Source organism: Narcine bancroftii, chromosome 3, assembly GCF_036971445.1.
Source record: "Narcine bancroftii isolate sNarBan1 chromosome 3, sNarBan1.hap1, whole genome shotgun sequence".
Lineage (NCBI taxonomy): Eukaryota > Metazoa > Chordata > Chondrichthyes > Torpediniformes > Narcinidae > Narcine > Narcine bancroftii.
This window is the reverse complement of record NC_091471.1, coordinates 214,217,768-214,233,131: the sequence shown is the minus strand read 5'-3', so window position 1 is coordinate 214,233,131 and position 15,364 is coordinate 214,217,768. Positions and strand designations below refer to the sequence as shown.

Here is a 15,364-nt window from a genome sequence, read left to right as displayed (position 1 = left end):
TTCATGACAAATTACTGGAGCATCTTATTTTTGATTACAATTTATGTGAGCCAAGATGTCGGTTTAGAAAAGAGTTGCAGCCCATAGGAGAGGCATCAAAAACTGTACCTGACTAGAACTTTTGTCAAATACAAATTTCTGAAGGAGTCTCCAAATATTTATTTAACATCAAAGTTGTTTTTCTTTATTACTTATAGTTATAGAAAAGTTAGTATCATACTTATATTTCTGCTGCAAGGTAAAATTAAAAGCTCATATTTCAACTAGGTATTAATTGAGAAACAAATCTTTCTGAAAATGAGAGAAAGCAATCTTCATTTTGATCAGCATAATTTTCCATACTCTTTCTATCTCAACCTTGAGAAGATGCTTGTTGTGAAATAAAAATAATTTAATTTTTTTTTCTAATTTCGGCATACAGCATGGTAACAGGCCATTTTGGCCCATGAGCCCATCATGGTATCAGGCCATTTTGGCCCATGAGCCCATGCCGCCCAATTACACCAAATTAACCTACAACCCTCAGGTATGTTAGTGAACAGGAGGAGGAAACTGGAACCCCCTGGGAAAACCCTCGAAGAACACACAAACTCTCTACAGGCAGCTATAAAAACTGAAAGTCTGCAGACACCATGGATGAAGTAAAAACACAATGCTGGAGAAACTCAGATATCAGGTCAAGGTGAAGGGCTCAGGCCTGAAACATTGGTTATGTATTTTTATCTTTGCTATATAAAGGACGTTGTTTGACCTGCTGAGTTTCTCCAGCATTATTTTTACTTCTTAAGGACAGCGTGGGTTTCAAACCCTCATCCCGATCATTTAAGAGTGTTGCGCTAACCACAACAAAAACCATGAATTAAATAAAGCAATTTAGTTTTTTTGGGGACTGAAAAGAATTTCATATGGTGCAAGATTGTTGGTGGTTTTACACTTAAAACTATTGATGTGGGCAAAACTTATAAAATTGCTTCCCTATTTAGTTGCTGGGTTGAAGAGATGGATGTGATTGAAAATGAATTAGTGGGAATATAACTACCGTAAATGTCAGAGCAGATGTGTTATCTATTTTCTGCAAGCAATAATGATCTTTAAAGAGATAAATAACATGATTAAAGCAATACAGTATTTGAAAGTCCAAGCTTGCTTCACTATGCTGCCATCGTTTTCAATCTAATGAGTAAAAAGCAAATTTCATAAATTCATTAAATTACAACACAAATTTTAAGATTTCAATCCCAATTTATAGAAAAACAATACAATCTATTCACTAAATGATAGCATTTGTTTAACTCAGTTTAAACCTTATATTATCAACAATTCATTTTAGTAAAAGCATTTTGTAGAATATATTTTAAAAAATTAGAAATCTAAATACTTTATCCAAAGGGAACCTCAACATCCATTACTATGATAGCTTGTAACATATTACTACTTCATCAAAAGTCATCTAATCCCTTTAAGAATCGCATTCTCCCTTTACGACACCTTTGATAGAATCAACCGAACTTTGCAGTTGTAATAGAATGAGCAGATCTTACTTCTGGTAGAAGGTTCGCAGGTTTAGTCAAAATCCCTCCCACATACACAACGTTGGGTAATGTAGGTCGAGGAAACTCTAGCGCTATATCCGTGCACAGCATCCATAAACTGGAACCTTGGATTAAATCATACATGGAGCATTCAGGCTCAATTTTGTACTTCAGCATTATTCGCTCATATTTTGGCAAGAACAGAAAATTCACACCGAATCGTGATACTAAATACACTGCAATATTTGCAATTCGCTGAAATAAATTCATGTTGTCTGTGAGAAGGGAGTTGAATTCTGGTACATAGGCTAGTGGTGTTGGAGCTCCAACTTCTGCTGGATACCAAAGTCCAGTGGAAAAGACTGCATACTTCACTCCCAGAAGGTGTGCTATCACAAAGCCACACATTTCATTTGGGTCCACCAAAAGCAAGTCAAACTTTTCTTCCTTCAGCTGAGCAATGAAACTCTTGCTGCCAACCATGAGATCACAGTTCTTGGAGTAATGTTCCAGAATGTCAAATAGTTCCAGTGCAGTTAGTCTTCCCGAGAAAATATTCCTCATCTTAGACTGCAAGAAATCATCTGCTGTTGTGCTGTTGAAAAACCCTGGATAACGCAGTAATCTGAAGTAATCCATAGAGGGAATCTCTCTACCTTCTGATACTGCAAACACCATCTCATGTCCATCCTCGTGTAGTGCCTTAGCTAGGGTCTTAAAAATGTAGAGATGGCTTTCAAACATAATCGGCGGCACAACCACAATTTTGGCAGTCTTTGATATTTTCACAAAGCAGCAAAGTAGAGTTAGGATGTGGAAGTACAAATTCATGGCTGAAAACAACAAAAGTAAAGTTAGTACCAACATGATTTTCTTTTACATATTCAATAATTATATTTTTATAGATGATAAGAATTAATAAAATTAGAGTTAATACGTGTACTTGATCCAATTTTCCTCAATTTGATTCTGTGTTTACAAGGATAAACATTCATTCCTAACCGTCATCACTCACTTTGAAATCCCACAAACAGTTAATCAATTAAAATATACTTAAGGTAAGAGTAGAATGATAGCTGGAACAGTAGTATTCTTATGTTGGTCTTTCAAAGCCCATGTACAAAGGCTGGAAGACCAGATGCCAGTTAAAAAAAAGGCACTGTAGATTAGTTTAATTTAGATTACATTCTCCAATTGAAGTGGGAGCCCACCCAGACGCGGGAGCCCACCCAGACGCGGGAGCCCACCCAGACGCGGGAGCCCACCCAGACGCGGGAGCCCACCCAGACGCGGGAGCCCACCCAGACGCGGGAGCCCACCCAGACGCGGGAGCCCACCCAGACGCGGGAGCCCACCCAGACGCGGGAGCCCACCCAGACGCGGGAGCCCACCCAGACGCGGGAGCCCACCCAGACGCGGGAGCCCACCCAGACGCGGGAGCCCACCCAGACGCGGGAGCCCACCCAGACGCGGGAGCCCACCCAGACGCGGGAGCCCACCCAGACGCGGGAGCCCACCCAGACGCGGGAGCCCACCCAGACGCGGGAGCCCACCCAGACGCGGGAGCCCACCCAGACGCGGGAGCCCACCCAGACGCGGGAGCCCACCCAGACGCGGGAGCCCACCCAGACGCGGGAGCCCACCCAGACGCGGGAGCCCACCCAGACGCGGGAGCCCACCCAGACGCGGGAGCCCACCCAGACGCGGGAGCCCACCCAGACGCGGGAGCCCACCCAGACGCGGGAGCCCACCCAGACCCTGGAACCCACAAAGACCCTGAACCTTTCACCCAAAACTGATGGGCTCTAACCATGTGCTAACAAATATACAAAATCCGAAATCCACAGGAAATTATTCTTGGAAGCTCATTCTAATTTATCTATGGCTTAATTTGAATTCTCCACTTCAGTTTAGGTTAATATTATGGCAGTAGGAACCATCAACCCAATTAAACCCATGGCTCTAAAATGTTTATCCACTCGAAACACAAGTAGATCAACAGCCGCAAGAAATTCAACCCAAACATGCTTTAAAATATTTAGTAAACTTGGCAGTTGCTCAAGACACTGCAGATGCTAGAATCTGGAACAAAATGGAAACTGCTGAGGGGAACTCAGCAGTTCAAGCAACCTCTGCCAAGGGAAAACGACAGTCAACGTTGCGACCCTTTACCTGAAATAAACAGCATCCTGTTTCTGCAAAGGCTATTGCAGGACAAAATGGTCAAAATTTACCTCACTGAAATGTGAAAGTCACACAAATAAAAATGAATGCTCTCTCGTGCTGCCTTTTCAAAGCCTAGATTGCACTACTCTTTAGCAAGCAAGAGGAAAAAAAACTGAGCGAATGTGACTGATGGATAATCAAACAGCAATCATTGAATTTGACCGTGTCCCAAAAACTGCTCCTGTGGATGGACGGATGCTGTCGTTCTCTGGAACACTGCAGAAGTCACAGAAACAAAGGCCAGAATGGCAGTGGAATAGAGGATTAAAATGATAAGCAACTGTGAAAGTAATGAGCTACCCATGGGAACTGGACATAAGTGTTCTACAAAGTGCTTACACAATCAATATTTAGTTTCTCCAAAGCAAATGTTTGTGAGGACCAAAATATTGTGCACTGGAAGTGTACATGAATTGGGACTTGGAAGGAATGTTTGGTTCTTGGATGGTGCATATGGAAGTGTTAAAAGGTGGAGCAGAATTAGGCCATTTTATACACACTGCCTCATTTGCCAGTTATTTACAGCATTTTGCTTACACTAATCCATTTAGTGTACCTACATTTCTACCTCTTTAATGAACTGTGGCTTCACTTGCTGGGTTTATTTTTTTTTAAATTTCCCATTTCCAGCATTTGTAGGTTTTTAGTTAATTAATTTTAATGTTATCATTAAATTTATATAATTTGTATACTTCAGTTTAGATGTCTGCTATGGGTCGATCAAGGCCAAGAGCTCCAAAAGATCAATGTAGATTTGGTTGTCACATTGGAGAGTATTGACACCAAATGCTGGTTTCATTCAATGAGCTTATATTTTTGATGCAAGATGAAATTACTGATGAGAAATTCATTATAAAAATGACTTTTATTATGTTTAAGAGATGGCAAGTCTGCAGAGAACAAAATAGTTACTTGAGTGCCTGTTTTTGGGGGGTAAAGTGATGGAATGGTGTAGAGCAAGAACTTAAGATTTTAATTAATACAATAAGTCAAGCTAAAAATAGCATTGATATTACCGATGGCTTTGCCATTACCATGCCTTGTATTAAATTAGTTCAGGAAATGGCTGCTCAAAGAATGGCACCTATCATTTTTGTATTAAAATCTATTACTAGCTTTCTTTTTAATCATAACTGAACACACAAATTTTAGTATAATCAAGCAATCTTATTACTACTTATGAATAGCATTCACTGCATTGAAATTTTTTGTGACTAAAACAATTTATTTTGAAGATTCCTTTGGAGATGTACTTGAGTTTATTTAGGAATGAAAACAAAGTAGAAAATAATATTTTCAAATTTGTTGTGGACAATATGACAGAAAATCAAAATATTTTTAAAATCTTTTATTAGAATGAGTTTCCAACCTGTGCTAAACAACTCTCTGAGCTTTCTGATTATTTAATTCTTTATGGATTCCCCTGCCCCTTTCTGCAATGGATTTTGCTGACTTCTAATTGTGGCCACTAAACTTCCAACTTCAAATTCTTCCTCCCTTAGTTCAAGCTAAAGTATATACATGCTATACATGCAATGTAAATCAGTTTCAGTTCAAGTTTATTGCCACATGTATTGAGTTACAGTTAGTTCATTTTGCAAGCTGTACTGTGAGTCAACCTTTATACAGTAGTTAAAAAAAACAGTGCAGGGTTTAAGAGAGGGGTCAATTAAAACAGAGCAAGGGCAATGTTATTTTAGTCTGAATTTCATTCAGAACTCAGGTGATGTGGAAAAACTGGTGGTGCAGGATTTCATTCTCATGAATCTTCCTCCTGATGGGATGGGGTGGAAAGTGAATGTGGACAGAATGGGAAGAGTCTTTTAAACTGTCATAGATTTTTCAAAGAGTTGGGAGGTGTTTGTGTGAGTTGTGTTCACAACTCTAATTTCTTCCAGGCTTTGACAGAGCAGTTCTCATATCAACTTCACAGGATAATTTCAATAGTGCATCGGCTGCAGTAGTTGAGGGACAAAGGTAAGATGATTTTTTTTTTCTCAAGTTCTAAAGGAAATAAAGGAGCGTGATGCACTTTATTGGCCAACGCATCAATGTGAGTGGACCAGGAAATATCACTGGAGATGTTTACTCCTAGGCACTTAATGCTGACTACTCTCTCCACCTCCACACTGTTGATACAGTCAGGGAACTCTTCCAGAAATATATGAACAAATTTATAATCTTGCTGACATGAAGGGCAAGGTTATTGACCTGGCACCAAGCCACTAGTGGCTGTTGTCATTCTATATTCCTATTCATAGGTGTTTGTGATCTGACCTACAATGACAGTGTCATCATGAATTTATAGATTTTGCCACACAGTCATTAGAGCACAGATATTAAGGACTGAGTACACAACCTTGCAGGACACCAATATCGAGGATGTTCGCAGAGGTACTGTCACCAATCGTTATGAATTGCAATCTGAAGGACAGGAAGTCTTGAACCCAGTTGCAGAATCAAGTGCTGAGGCCAAGGTCACAGAGTTTGGAAATGAGTTTATATGAAGGCAGAGTTGTAGGTGTCCCTGTCATCCAGACCTGAGTGTAGGGACATGAAAAAGGCACCTTACCTCTCATCTCCCCCAAACTTTCCTCCACTTGCATTAAAGAGATATCCTCTGGTATTTGCTATTGTCACCCCAGAAAAAAAAAATGCTGGCTGTCACTCCAAGCTTCCTTTAATCTTATATACATTTATTAAGTCACTTCTCATCCTTTGTCACTGTCAATCTTGTTTCATATGACATGTACTCCAATCAAGTACATCCTGGTAAATCTCCTCTGCACCCTCTCCAAAGCATCTACATCCTTCCTGTAATGAGGTGAACAGAATACTCTTTAGCATGGTATAACCAGAGCCGCCTCGGTTCTTGACATAATCTCCTGACTGAAGGCCAGCACACCACATGCCTTCTTAACCACCCTATCAACTTGCGCAGCAACCTCAAGGGACCTGGACTCCAAAATGTTCTTCCACATGTTTAACAATCCCATCTTCAAATTCGACTTTCCAAAGTGCAACATTTCAAAGTGAACAACGTCTGTCACTTCTCCTCTTAACTCCACATCTTGTTAACCTACGATAACCTTCTATATTGTCTACAATATTTCCAACCAATGAAGAGTGAGAAGAGAAGGGGTTGAACAACATTTGGCCAATTTGTTGGGAAAGGAATCAATCTATGCACAGAAGAATGCTGAGCTGCCTACTGTGCCATTTCATGAAGCTTAAATCAAAGCTAATTAGCAAGGTAGCAAGAGTTCGAATGGAGGCAGTCCTCCAAAGTTGCTGGACTATCTATAAAATGATTTAGGTTTGAAGAACAAGCTACATGTGCTTCGCACACTATCTCCCCCTAAAATTTCAAGAATATTTTCCAACCCTCAGATGAAAAAATTTACAGTGGGAACATACTTTGGTAACATCCCTGCATAATTTTATTTCTGAAAAATCCTGTTTGAGAAAGATTGCTCCTCAATTAGATGAACTAACTTGATTGTCAAAATCTGACTTTGAAATTGAGGAAGCTGTAAATGGATATTTTACTGGGATTGAATTTTAATTAAGGATTAATACTATATATTTATGATATTAACCTACTACCATAAACTTTCAATATATTCATAAAAATAATTTCAATCAAATGTATTCCTTATCCTACTGAATATTTCTCAATTTGAACTTTAAGAAATGTATATTTGTTTAATTCAAATAACAAAAATAAAGGCTTTCAGTTGCATCAGAATTTGAGCATAAAACAGATCAGAATTGCAAAGACTGTGAAAGTATTAGAAGTAGGAGTCCACAGCTATTTTAAAAACTTTACCGAGGTGGATGAGAAATGACGTGGGTGAGGGAAACAAAACAAATGAATTGCTGGTAAAAGGCCACTGTTTAATAAGCCTCCATCCACAACCATTTTTCTTGTGATCTGTCCAATTATTGTGGAGATCAACCAGACATTAGAACTAAACACCATAGTGACCTTTACAGAAAATATGGTCTGCAAGCATAAATTACAAAATTTATCAGATTTCACCAAGCACAAACAACACTTGATAAGACATTCACTGAAATCGTGTTAACCCAAGCTGGACTGAAAAGTTCTACTTCATTGGCATTGCAAAAAAAAATATGGAATTTTATTCCAGAACTATTAAGCTCACAGGTGACAATGTTAGCACACAAAAGGTAAGACTTAATGGGAAGTAATGTATACACTGGGTAAACCTACAGAAATAAGAATTCCAGGTACACAATTTTTAATCAAAACTGATAACATCCCTCCAATTCAAATATAGGGCAATCAAAATAGGGCCACAACAACCAACTGAGGCTGCAGTAATTAACAAATCAGACAGCACCTGTGGGCAGAGAAACAGGACAAAAGCCATGCTGTGAGACATTTCCAGAACTTTCCATTTTTACTTTCAGCATCTGCAGTTTTTTTTCCCCCAAATATTCATTCCCTTTTGAGAAAGAGCAAAGAATTTATTTGCCTCCTGGAAGGCACAAATAGATTTTTGAAAAACAAGGGAATGAAGGTTGATGAACAGGTGGAAGTGGAGCAGAGTTCACAACCAGAGCCAGATGACCTACTCATGTTATGCTCTGATTAGTTCCACTAATTTATATAATCAATTAAAGTTGTGAAAGTCGTTAAGCACAACACTTCCTATGACCATGCAAGTGAATCGAGCTTCTGCTAACAGCACCATTTGGGGTTCTGAGGCATCAAGTCTTAAAAATGGTACATGAAACATGCTATTAGATCTATTTTGCTCATTTGTTAAATACCAGCAACCACTAGCCCAATGGTTCTTTTTAAACATTGAGTATCAATGCCTGACATACCCTTCTTTTACAGAAAGGTATGTTTCTGATGATCCAAAAGGCTTGGGATCGGACGTGTATCAGTCAATTGCATTTTTCAGATAAATGAGAAATGGCTTTAAGCAGGCCCAGTAGCATTAGCAGAATATTTGTATCAGTCATTGCTGAACCTGACCAGGAGGCCAAGGTCCCTGTTCCTGCCGCCACCACTCCCTCCCCCACCTCTGGCCCGACCACGCTCTCCCCCCCCAACCCCCCGCCACGGTTACCCCAATTAAGCTTGTTCTGATGCCGACTCTGGGGACAGCATAGAACCAAGTACAGTGGAGGGTAAAGAAGAAATGGAAAGAGATAGGGAGGGAGTTACCTGAATCGAGGACAATCTTCCCACGGGCTGCCTGACCCACCAACTTCCTCCAGTCGCTCACTGATGTTACCAAAGCAGTCAGATCCCCACATGAGTACGTCAAGTGAAAACAAATTTCAACTTGTGACGTCTTCTTGCCAATGAAAAGAATCTTGGTAACTAAAATTTTGGTGAAGTGGTTTTCAGATAATCTGAAAAGTACTGTATATCCTTTTACAGCTATGCCACTTTATGATTCTATCAATAGCTTATAATTACTTTAAAAATTGTCTTAAAACATTGGTTGTTACAACAGAATTAAACCATGGCAATGTGCAAATGAGTATGAAAAGTAATCCCAGAATAAAAGAGAATCTTCTCAAAACCAAATCACTTCACCACTAACCTGAATACGGTTTAAACAAGGATTTGGCAATCTGGAAGAAATCTGAGCACAGTGACAACAAAAGAATACAACAAAAAGGTATCTATGAGAATAGTTCAAATTGCCACTGCAGAATGCAATCCTCAGGAGAGATTTGCCCAGGTCAAGTACTAAAGGTTATGCAAAATGGGTATCTTGTTAATAACACATCTAAATTTCAACTTTCCTTTTAATTTACTTTGAAGCATATGCTTTTAAAACCTGTATTTGCCATATGTAGTGCAAAAATACTTTGAGAGATTTGTTGAAATTATTCAGAAATTAACCAGAAGGGAGCAACGCAGTTGCAAACCAACGCATCAGCAGTCACTGGCAGAGGTTGCACTGGTGCACCAAACAGCCAATTCACTGCATTGGAGAAATAACTGTAATTCATCCAGCCAGGATATTTTGGAAGGAAACTTCATTCTTCACCTCTCATACCAGGTACTGTTTAAAAACGAAAACAAACTATATCCCAGTTGGAAAAAATAAGTGACGGTTTCTACTAGCAGTTCCAGTGACTGTGGCCAGTGACATTAAGTGCATCAAAAATGCAGTTGGGCAACCACACATTATGCGCAGGATCCAAATGGAAAAGACAACAAATTATGTGCATCTTTGGCAATCCTGAAAAAACTGGAATGCCATACTGATATACCCGGTCAAGATAGACAGAGCCGGGGAGGATTCACATGATGGAGTAGTGGCCGGACGGTGAACTCCAGCCCTCTCCAGAAAAGTCGGAAAAAACAAAGGAAAACACAAAGGCACAGAAATAAAAGTTAAAGAAAAGTGAGTATAAAGGTGGAAAGAAGATGGCGACAAAAAAAAGAAAAATCGAAAACAACGGTAAGAAGAGAGGAAGAGAAGACAACGGAGGAAGAAGGAGAAGGCCTTACCTGTTAGAAGAGGCCCGCGGTGGAGAGAGAAACCCGCTCCCTCAGGTCAGTAGAAAATGGACTTCAAAAATGGCTCGCTGAGCAGAGTAAAAGTGCGCAACCGCGCATGCGCGACTCCTCGCGCATGCGCGGTGCACATGAAAAAAAACACACCGACGGGAGGGGTGACCAGCTGGGGAGTCGATCTCCACAGCCGGCAACGACAGCTACAGAACACCTGCAGCAAGAAGAGAACACAGAAGACAATGGAAACAAGAAAGAAGAGAAGAAAAGGGCAACAAAGAAACAACAGATGGCCAACTCAGAGGAAGAAGAAGAGGAAGAGGAAGAATACAGTGAAATAGAAGAAGAAAAGAAAGGCAAGGTAAAGGATATACTTTCTCTTATTAAAGAATACATGGAGTCATTTAAAGAATGGCAAACACAGGAATTTAATGATTTAAGAAGAAGAATAAACAATACAGAAGAGAAAATGAATAAAATAGACACAAGAACTGTTAACTCAGAAAATAGATATAATGGAAAACTATAACAGAAGAAATAACATAAAGATAGTGGGCCTTAAGGAAGATGAAGAAGGCAAGAATATGAGAGAGTTTATAAAAGATTGGATCCCTAGGATCCTAGGATGTCCAGAACTACAGCAAGAAATGGAAATAGAAAGGGCACATAGAGCATTGGCCTTTAAACCACAACCACAACAAAAACCAAGATCTATTTTAGTAAAATTCCTAAGATATACTACAAGAAAAAAGGTACTGGAGAAGACAATGGAAAAAGTAAGAGAGGGCAACAAGCCACTGGAGTACAAAGGGCAAAAAATCTTCATTTATCCAGATATAAGTTTTGAACTCCTAAAGAAGAGAAAAGAGTTCAATACAGCAAAGGCGATTTTATGGAAGAAAGAGTATAAATTTATACTAAAGCATCCAGCGGTATTGAAAATATTTATTCCAAGACAACAAAACAGACTATTCTCGGATCCAGAAGAAGCACGAAAATTTGCAGAACAATTACAAAATAGACTGAGGGATGAAGACGTGTAATGAGAGTAAAAATGATCACGATTGATATGTATGTGGGTAAAGAGTTATAAGAGTGTATATGTATAATGTGCATACGTGAATGTATCTGTATTTAGAGGAAAATATAGATAGTATAGACAAGAATTAATAAGGGAAGGTAAAGGAATAGAGGGAATAAGGAGGGAACTAAAAGAGTGACCTTTGTTACATGTGAAAAGTGAAATCTTTTCTGGGGGGGGCCTGGGTGGGGGGGAGTTGTGGTCACTGCAAAATCAGTTGACGCTTGCGAGTGAATTCGCAAACCCAAATGGAGAGGGGAGATGTGGTTGTCCGACAAGGGATAAAGGACAACTCAGGAGAGGAAGGGGAGATTGGGGCTAAAGAAGTTATAAATAGGAGAATAAGGAAAATGTTTGATGTTTTAGGAATGTTGTCTTATAAAGGGTTTAAAATAAGAAAACAGAAATGGAAAAGGAGGAAAGGTAATGATGGAAAAACGGAAAGAGAAGATAAACAAAGTATAAAATGGCTACGTTAAATTATATGACTTTAAATATTAATGGAATACATAACCAAATTAAAAGGAAGAAACTGCTAAATTTACTGAAAAAAGAAAAAATTGATATAGCATTTGTCCAAGAAACACACTTAACTGAATTGGAGCACAAGAAATTAAAGAGAGATTGGGTAGGACTTGTAACAGCAGCATCGTATAATTCAAAAGCAAGAGGAGTGGCTATATTAATTAGTAAAAATGTGCCATTTAAAATAGAAGAGGAAATAATAGATCCAGCAGGGAGATATGTAATGATAAAATGTCAGATATATTCGGAGTTTTGGAATCTACTCAATGTATATTCACATAACGAAGAAGATCAAAAGTTTATGCAAAATATATTTTTTTGAAGGTAGCCAATACGCAAGGGAACATACTAATAGGAGGGGATTTCAACCTGAATTTGGATTCAAATATGGATAAAAACTGGGAAAAAAATTAACAGAAAGTACAAAGTAACCAAATTTATAATTAAATCAATGCAAGAAATGGAACTTTTGGATATATGGAGGAAACAAAACCCAAAAAAAAAGGAATATTCATATTTCTCGGCTAGACATAAAACATACTCAAGAATAGACCTATTTTTGTTATCAGCTAGTATGCAAGATAGAGTAAGAAAAACAGAATATAAAGCCAGAATACTATCGGACCATTCACCCTTAATATTGACAGTAAAGCTAGAGGACATCCCTGCAAGAATGTATAGATGGAGATTAAACCCCATGTTACTTAAAAGGCAGGATTTTAGAGAATTTATTGAAAGACAAATTAAAATGTATTTTGAAATAAATACGGAATCAGTGGAAGATAAGTTTATACTATGGGATGCAATGAAAGCATTCATTAGAGGGCAAATAATAAGTTATGTAACCAAAATGAAGAAGGACTATAATCAGGAAACAGAGCAGTTGGAAAGGGAAATAGTAAATATAGAAAAAAAATTAGCAATGAAGGAAGATACAACTAAAAGAAGAGAATTGGCGGATGAAAAAATAAAATATTAAACATTACAAACATATAAGGTAGAGAAGAATATAATGAAGACAAAACAGAAATATTATGAACTGGGTGAAAAAACGCACAAAATCCTAGCATGGCAGCTTAAGACAGAACAAGCTAAGAAAATGGTATTGGCATCAAGAAAAAAAGACAAACAAATTACATATAATCCAAAAGAAATTAAGGAAAACTTTAGAGAATTCTATGAACAATTATACCAAACTGAAAACGAAGGGAAAGAAGGGAAAATAGAGGAATTTTTGACTAAAATTGAACTACCAAAACTACAAATAGAGGAACAAAATAAATTAACAGAACTATTTGGAACAGTAGAAATACAAGAGATAATTAAAAAATTACCAAATAATAAGACACCAGGAGAGGATGGATTTCCAATAGAATTCTATAAAACATTTAAAGACTTATTAATTCCGCCCCTCCTGGATGTAATCAACCAGATTGATGAAACACAAAGCTTACCAGATTCATGTAAAACAGCAATAATTACAGTAATACTAAAGCAAGGGAAAGATCCACTCTCACCAGCGTCATATAGACCAATATCTTTACTAAACACAGATTATAAGATAATAGCTAAACTATTAGCAAACAGATTAGCAGAACAGGTACCGAAAATGGTAAATTTAGACCAAACTGGATTTATCAAAAAAAGACGCACAACAGACAATATTTGTAAATTTATTAACTTAATTCATGCAGTAGAAGGAAATAAAGCACCTGCAGTAGCAGTTGCTTTAGACGCAGAGAAGGCCTTCGACAGAGTAGAATGGAATTATTTGTTCAAAGTATTGCAAAAATTCAGTTTACCGGAGAAGTATATTAATTGGATTAAAGCATTATATAAGGGACCGTTAGCGAAAGTGACAGTAAATGGACATGTATCAAAGCAATTTAACTTAAGCAGGTCAACGCGGCAGGGATGCCCACTATCACCTTTATTGTTTGCGTTAGCTATAGAACCACTAGCAGAATTGATAAGAATAGATAATAATATAAAAGGAATAAAAATAAAAGACAAGGAATATAACATAACATATATAACAATTACAGCACGGAAACAGGCCATTAGGCCCTTCTAGTCCGCACCGAACCAAACACCCCTTTCTAGTCCCACCTCCCTGCACAATGCCCATAACCCTCCATCTTCTTCTCATCCATATACCTGTCCAACCTTTTCTTAAATAATACAATTGACTCCGCCGCCACTATTTCTCCCGGAAGATCATTCCACACGGCTACCACTCTCTGAGTAAAGAAGTTCCCCCTCATGTTACTTCTAAACCTCTGCCCCTTAATTCTTAACTCATGTCCTCTTGTTTTAATCTTTCCTCCTCTTAACGGAAATAGTCTATCCACATCCACTCTGTCTATCCCTTTCATAATCTTAAATACTTCTATCAAATCCCCCTCTCAACCTTCTACGCTCCAAAGAATAAAGACCTAATCTGTCCAATCTCTCCCTATACTCTAGATGCTTAAACCCAGGTAACATTCTGGTAAACCTTCTCTGCACTCTCTCCACTCTGTTTATATCCTTCCTATAATTAGGCGACCAGAACTGCACACAGAACTCCAAATTAGGCCGCACCAACGTCTTATACAATCTCAACATCACCTCCCAACTCCTATATTCCATGCAATGATTGATAAAGGCCAGCATACTAAAAGCCTTCTTCACCACCCTATTCACGTGAGTTTCTACCTTCAGGGAACGATGTACCGTCACTCCTAAATCTTTCTGCTCTTCTGTATTCCTCAATGCTCTCCCATTTACCACATATGTCCTATTCTGATTCTTCTTACCAAAATGAAGCACCTCACACTTATCAGCATTAAATTCCATCTGCCATTTTTCAGCCCACTTTTCTAAGCAGCCCAAATCCCTCTGCAATCCTTGAAAACCTTCTTCATTATCCACTATTCCACCTATCTTAGTATCGTCTGCATTTTTACTAATCCAGTTCACCACCCCATCATCTAGATCATTAATGTATATAACGAACAACAATGGGCCCAATACAGATCCTTGAGGCACACCACTGGTCACCGGCCTCCAACCTGACAGACAATTATCCACTACCACTCTCTGGCCTCTCCCTTTCAGCCAATGTTCAATCCATTTGACTATCTCAAAATTTATACCTAAAGACTGCACCTTCCTAACTAACCTTCCATGTGGTACCTTATCGAAGGCCTTACTGAAGTCCATATAGACAACATCCACATTCCTAGTCACCTCTTCAAAAAATTCAATCAGATTGGTCAAACGTGACCTTCCTCCCACAAATCCATGTTGAGTGCTCCTGATCAGACCCTGTCTATCCAGATGTTTATAAGTACTATCTCTAAGAATTTTCTCCATTAATTTACCTACCACAGACGTCAAACTTACAGGCCGATAGTTGCCAGGCTTCCTCCTTGAACCCTTTTTAAATAACGGAACCACATGCGCAATGCGCCAATCCTCCGGCACTATCCCCATATCTAATGACAT

The 15,364-nt window shown here is 38.6% G+C and overlaps 1 protein-coding gene across 8 annotated transcripts in view; it reads right to left on the bottom strand.

The window, feature by feature from the left end:
- Positions 1 to 15,364, bottom strand: part of ugt8 (UDP glycosyltransferase 8) — a 166,244-nt gene that overhangs the window by 105,584 nt on the left and 45,296 nt on the right. For all 8 annotated transcript variants that reach the window (XM_069926580.1, XM_069926577.1, XM_069926575.1 and 5 more), the window contains one exon: positions 1,542 to 2,365. In XM_069926580.1, the coding sequence (XP_069782681.1) occupies positions 1,542 to 2,363 (822 nt within the window). In that variant the 5' untranslated portion in view covers positions 2,364 to 2,365. The remainder of the gene's footprint in view (positions 1 to 1,541; positions 2,366 to 15,364) is intronic.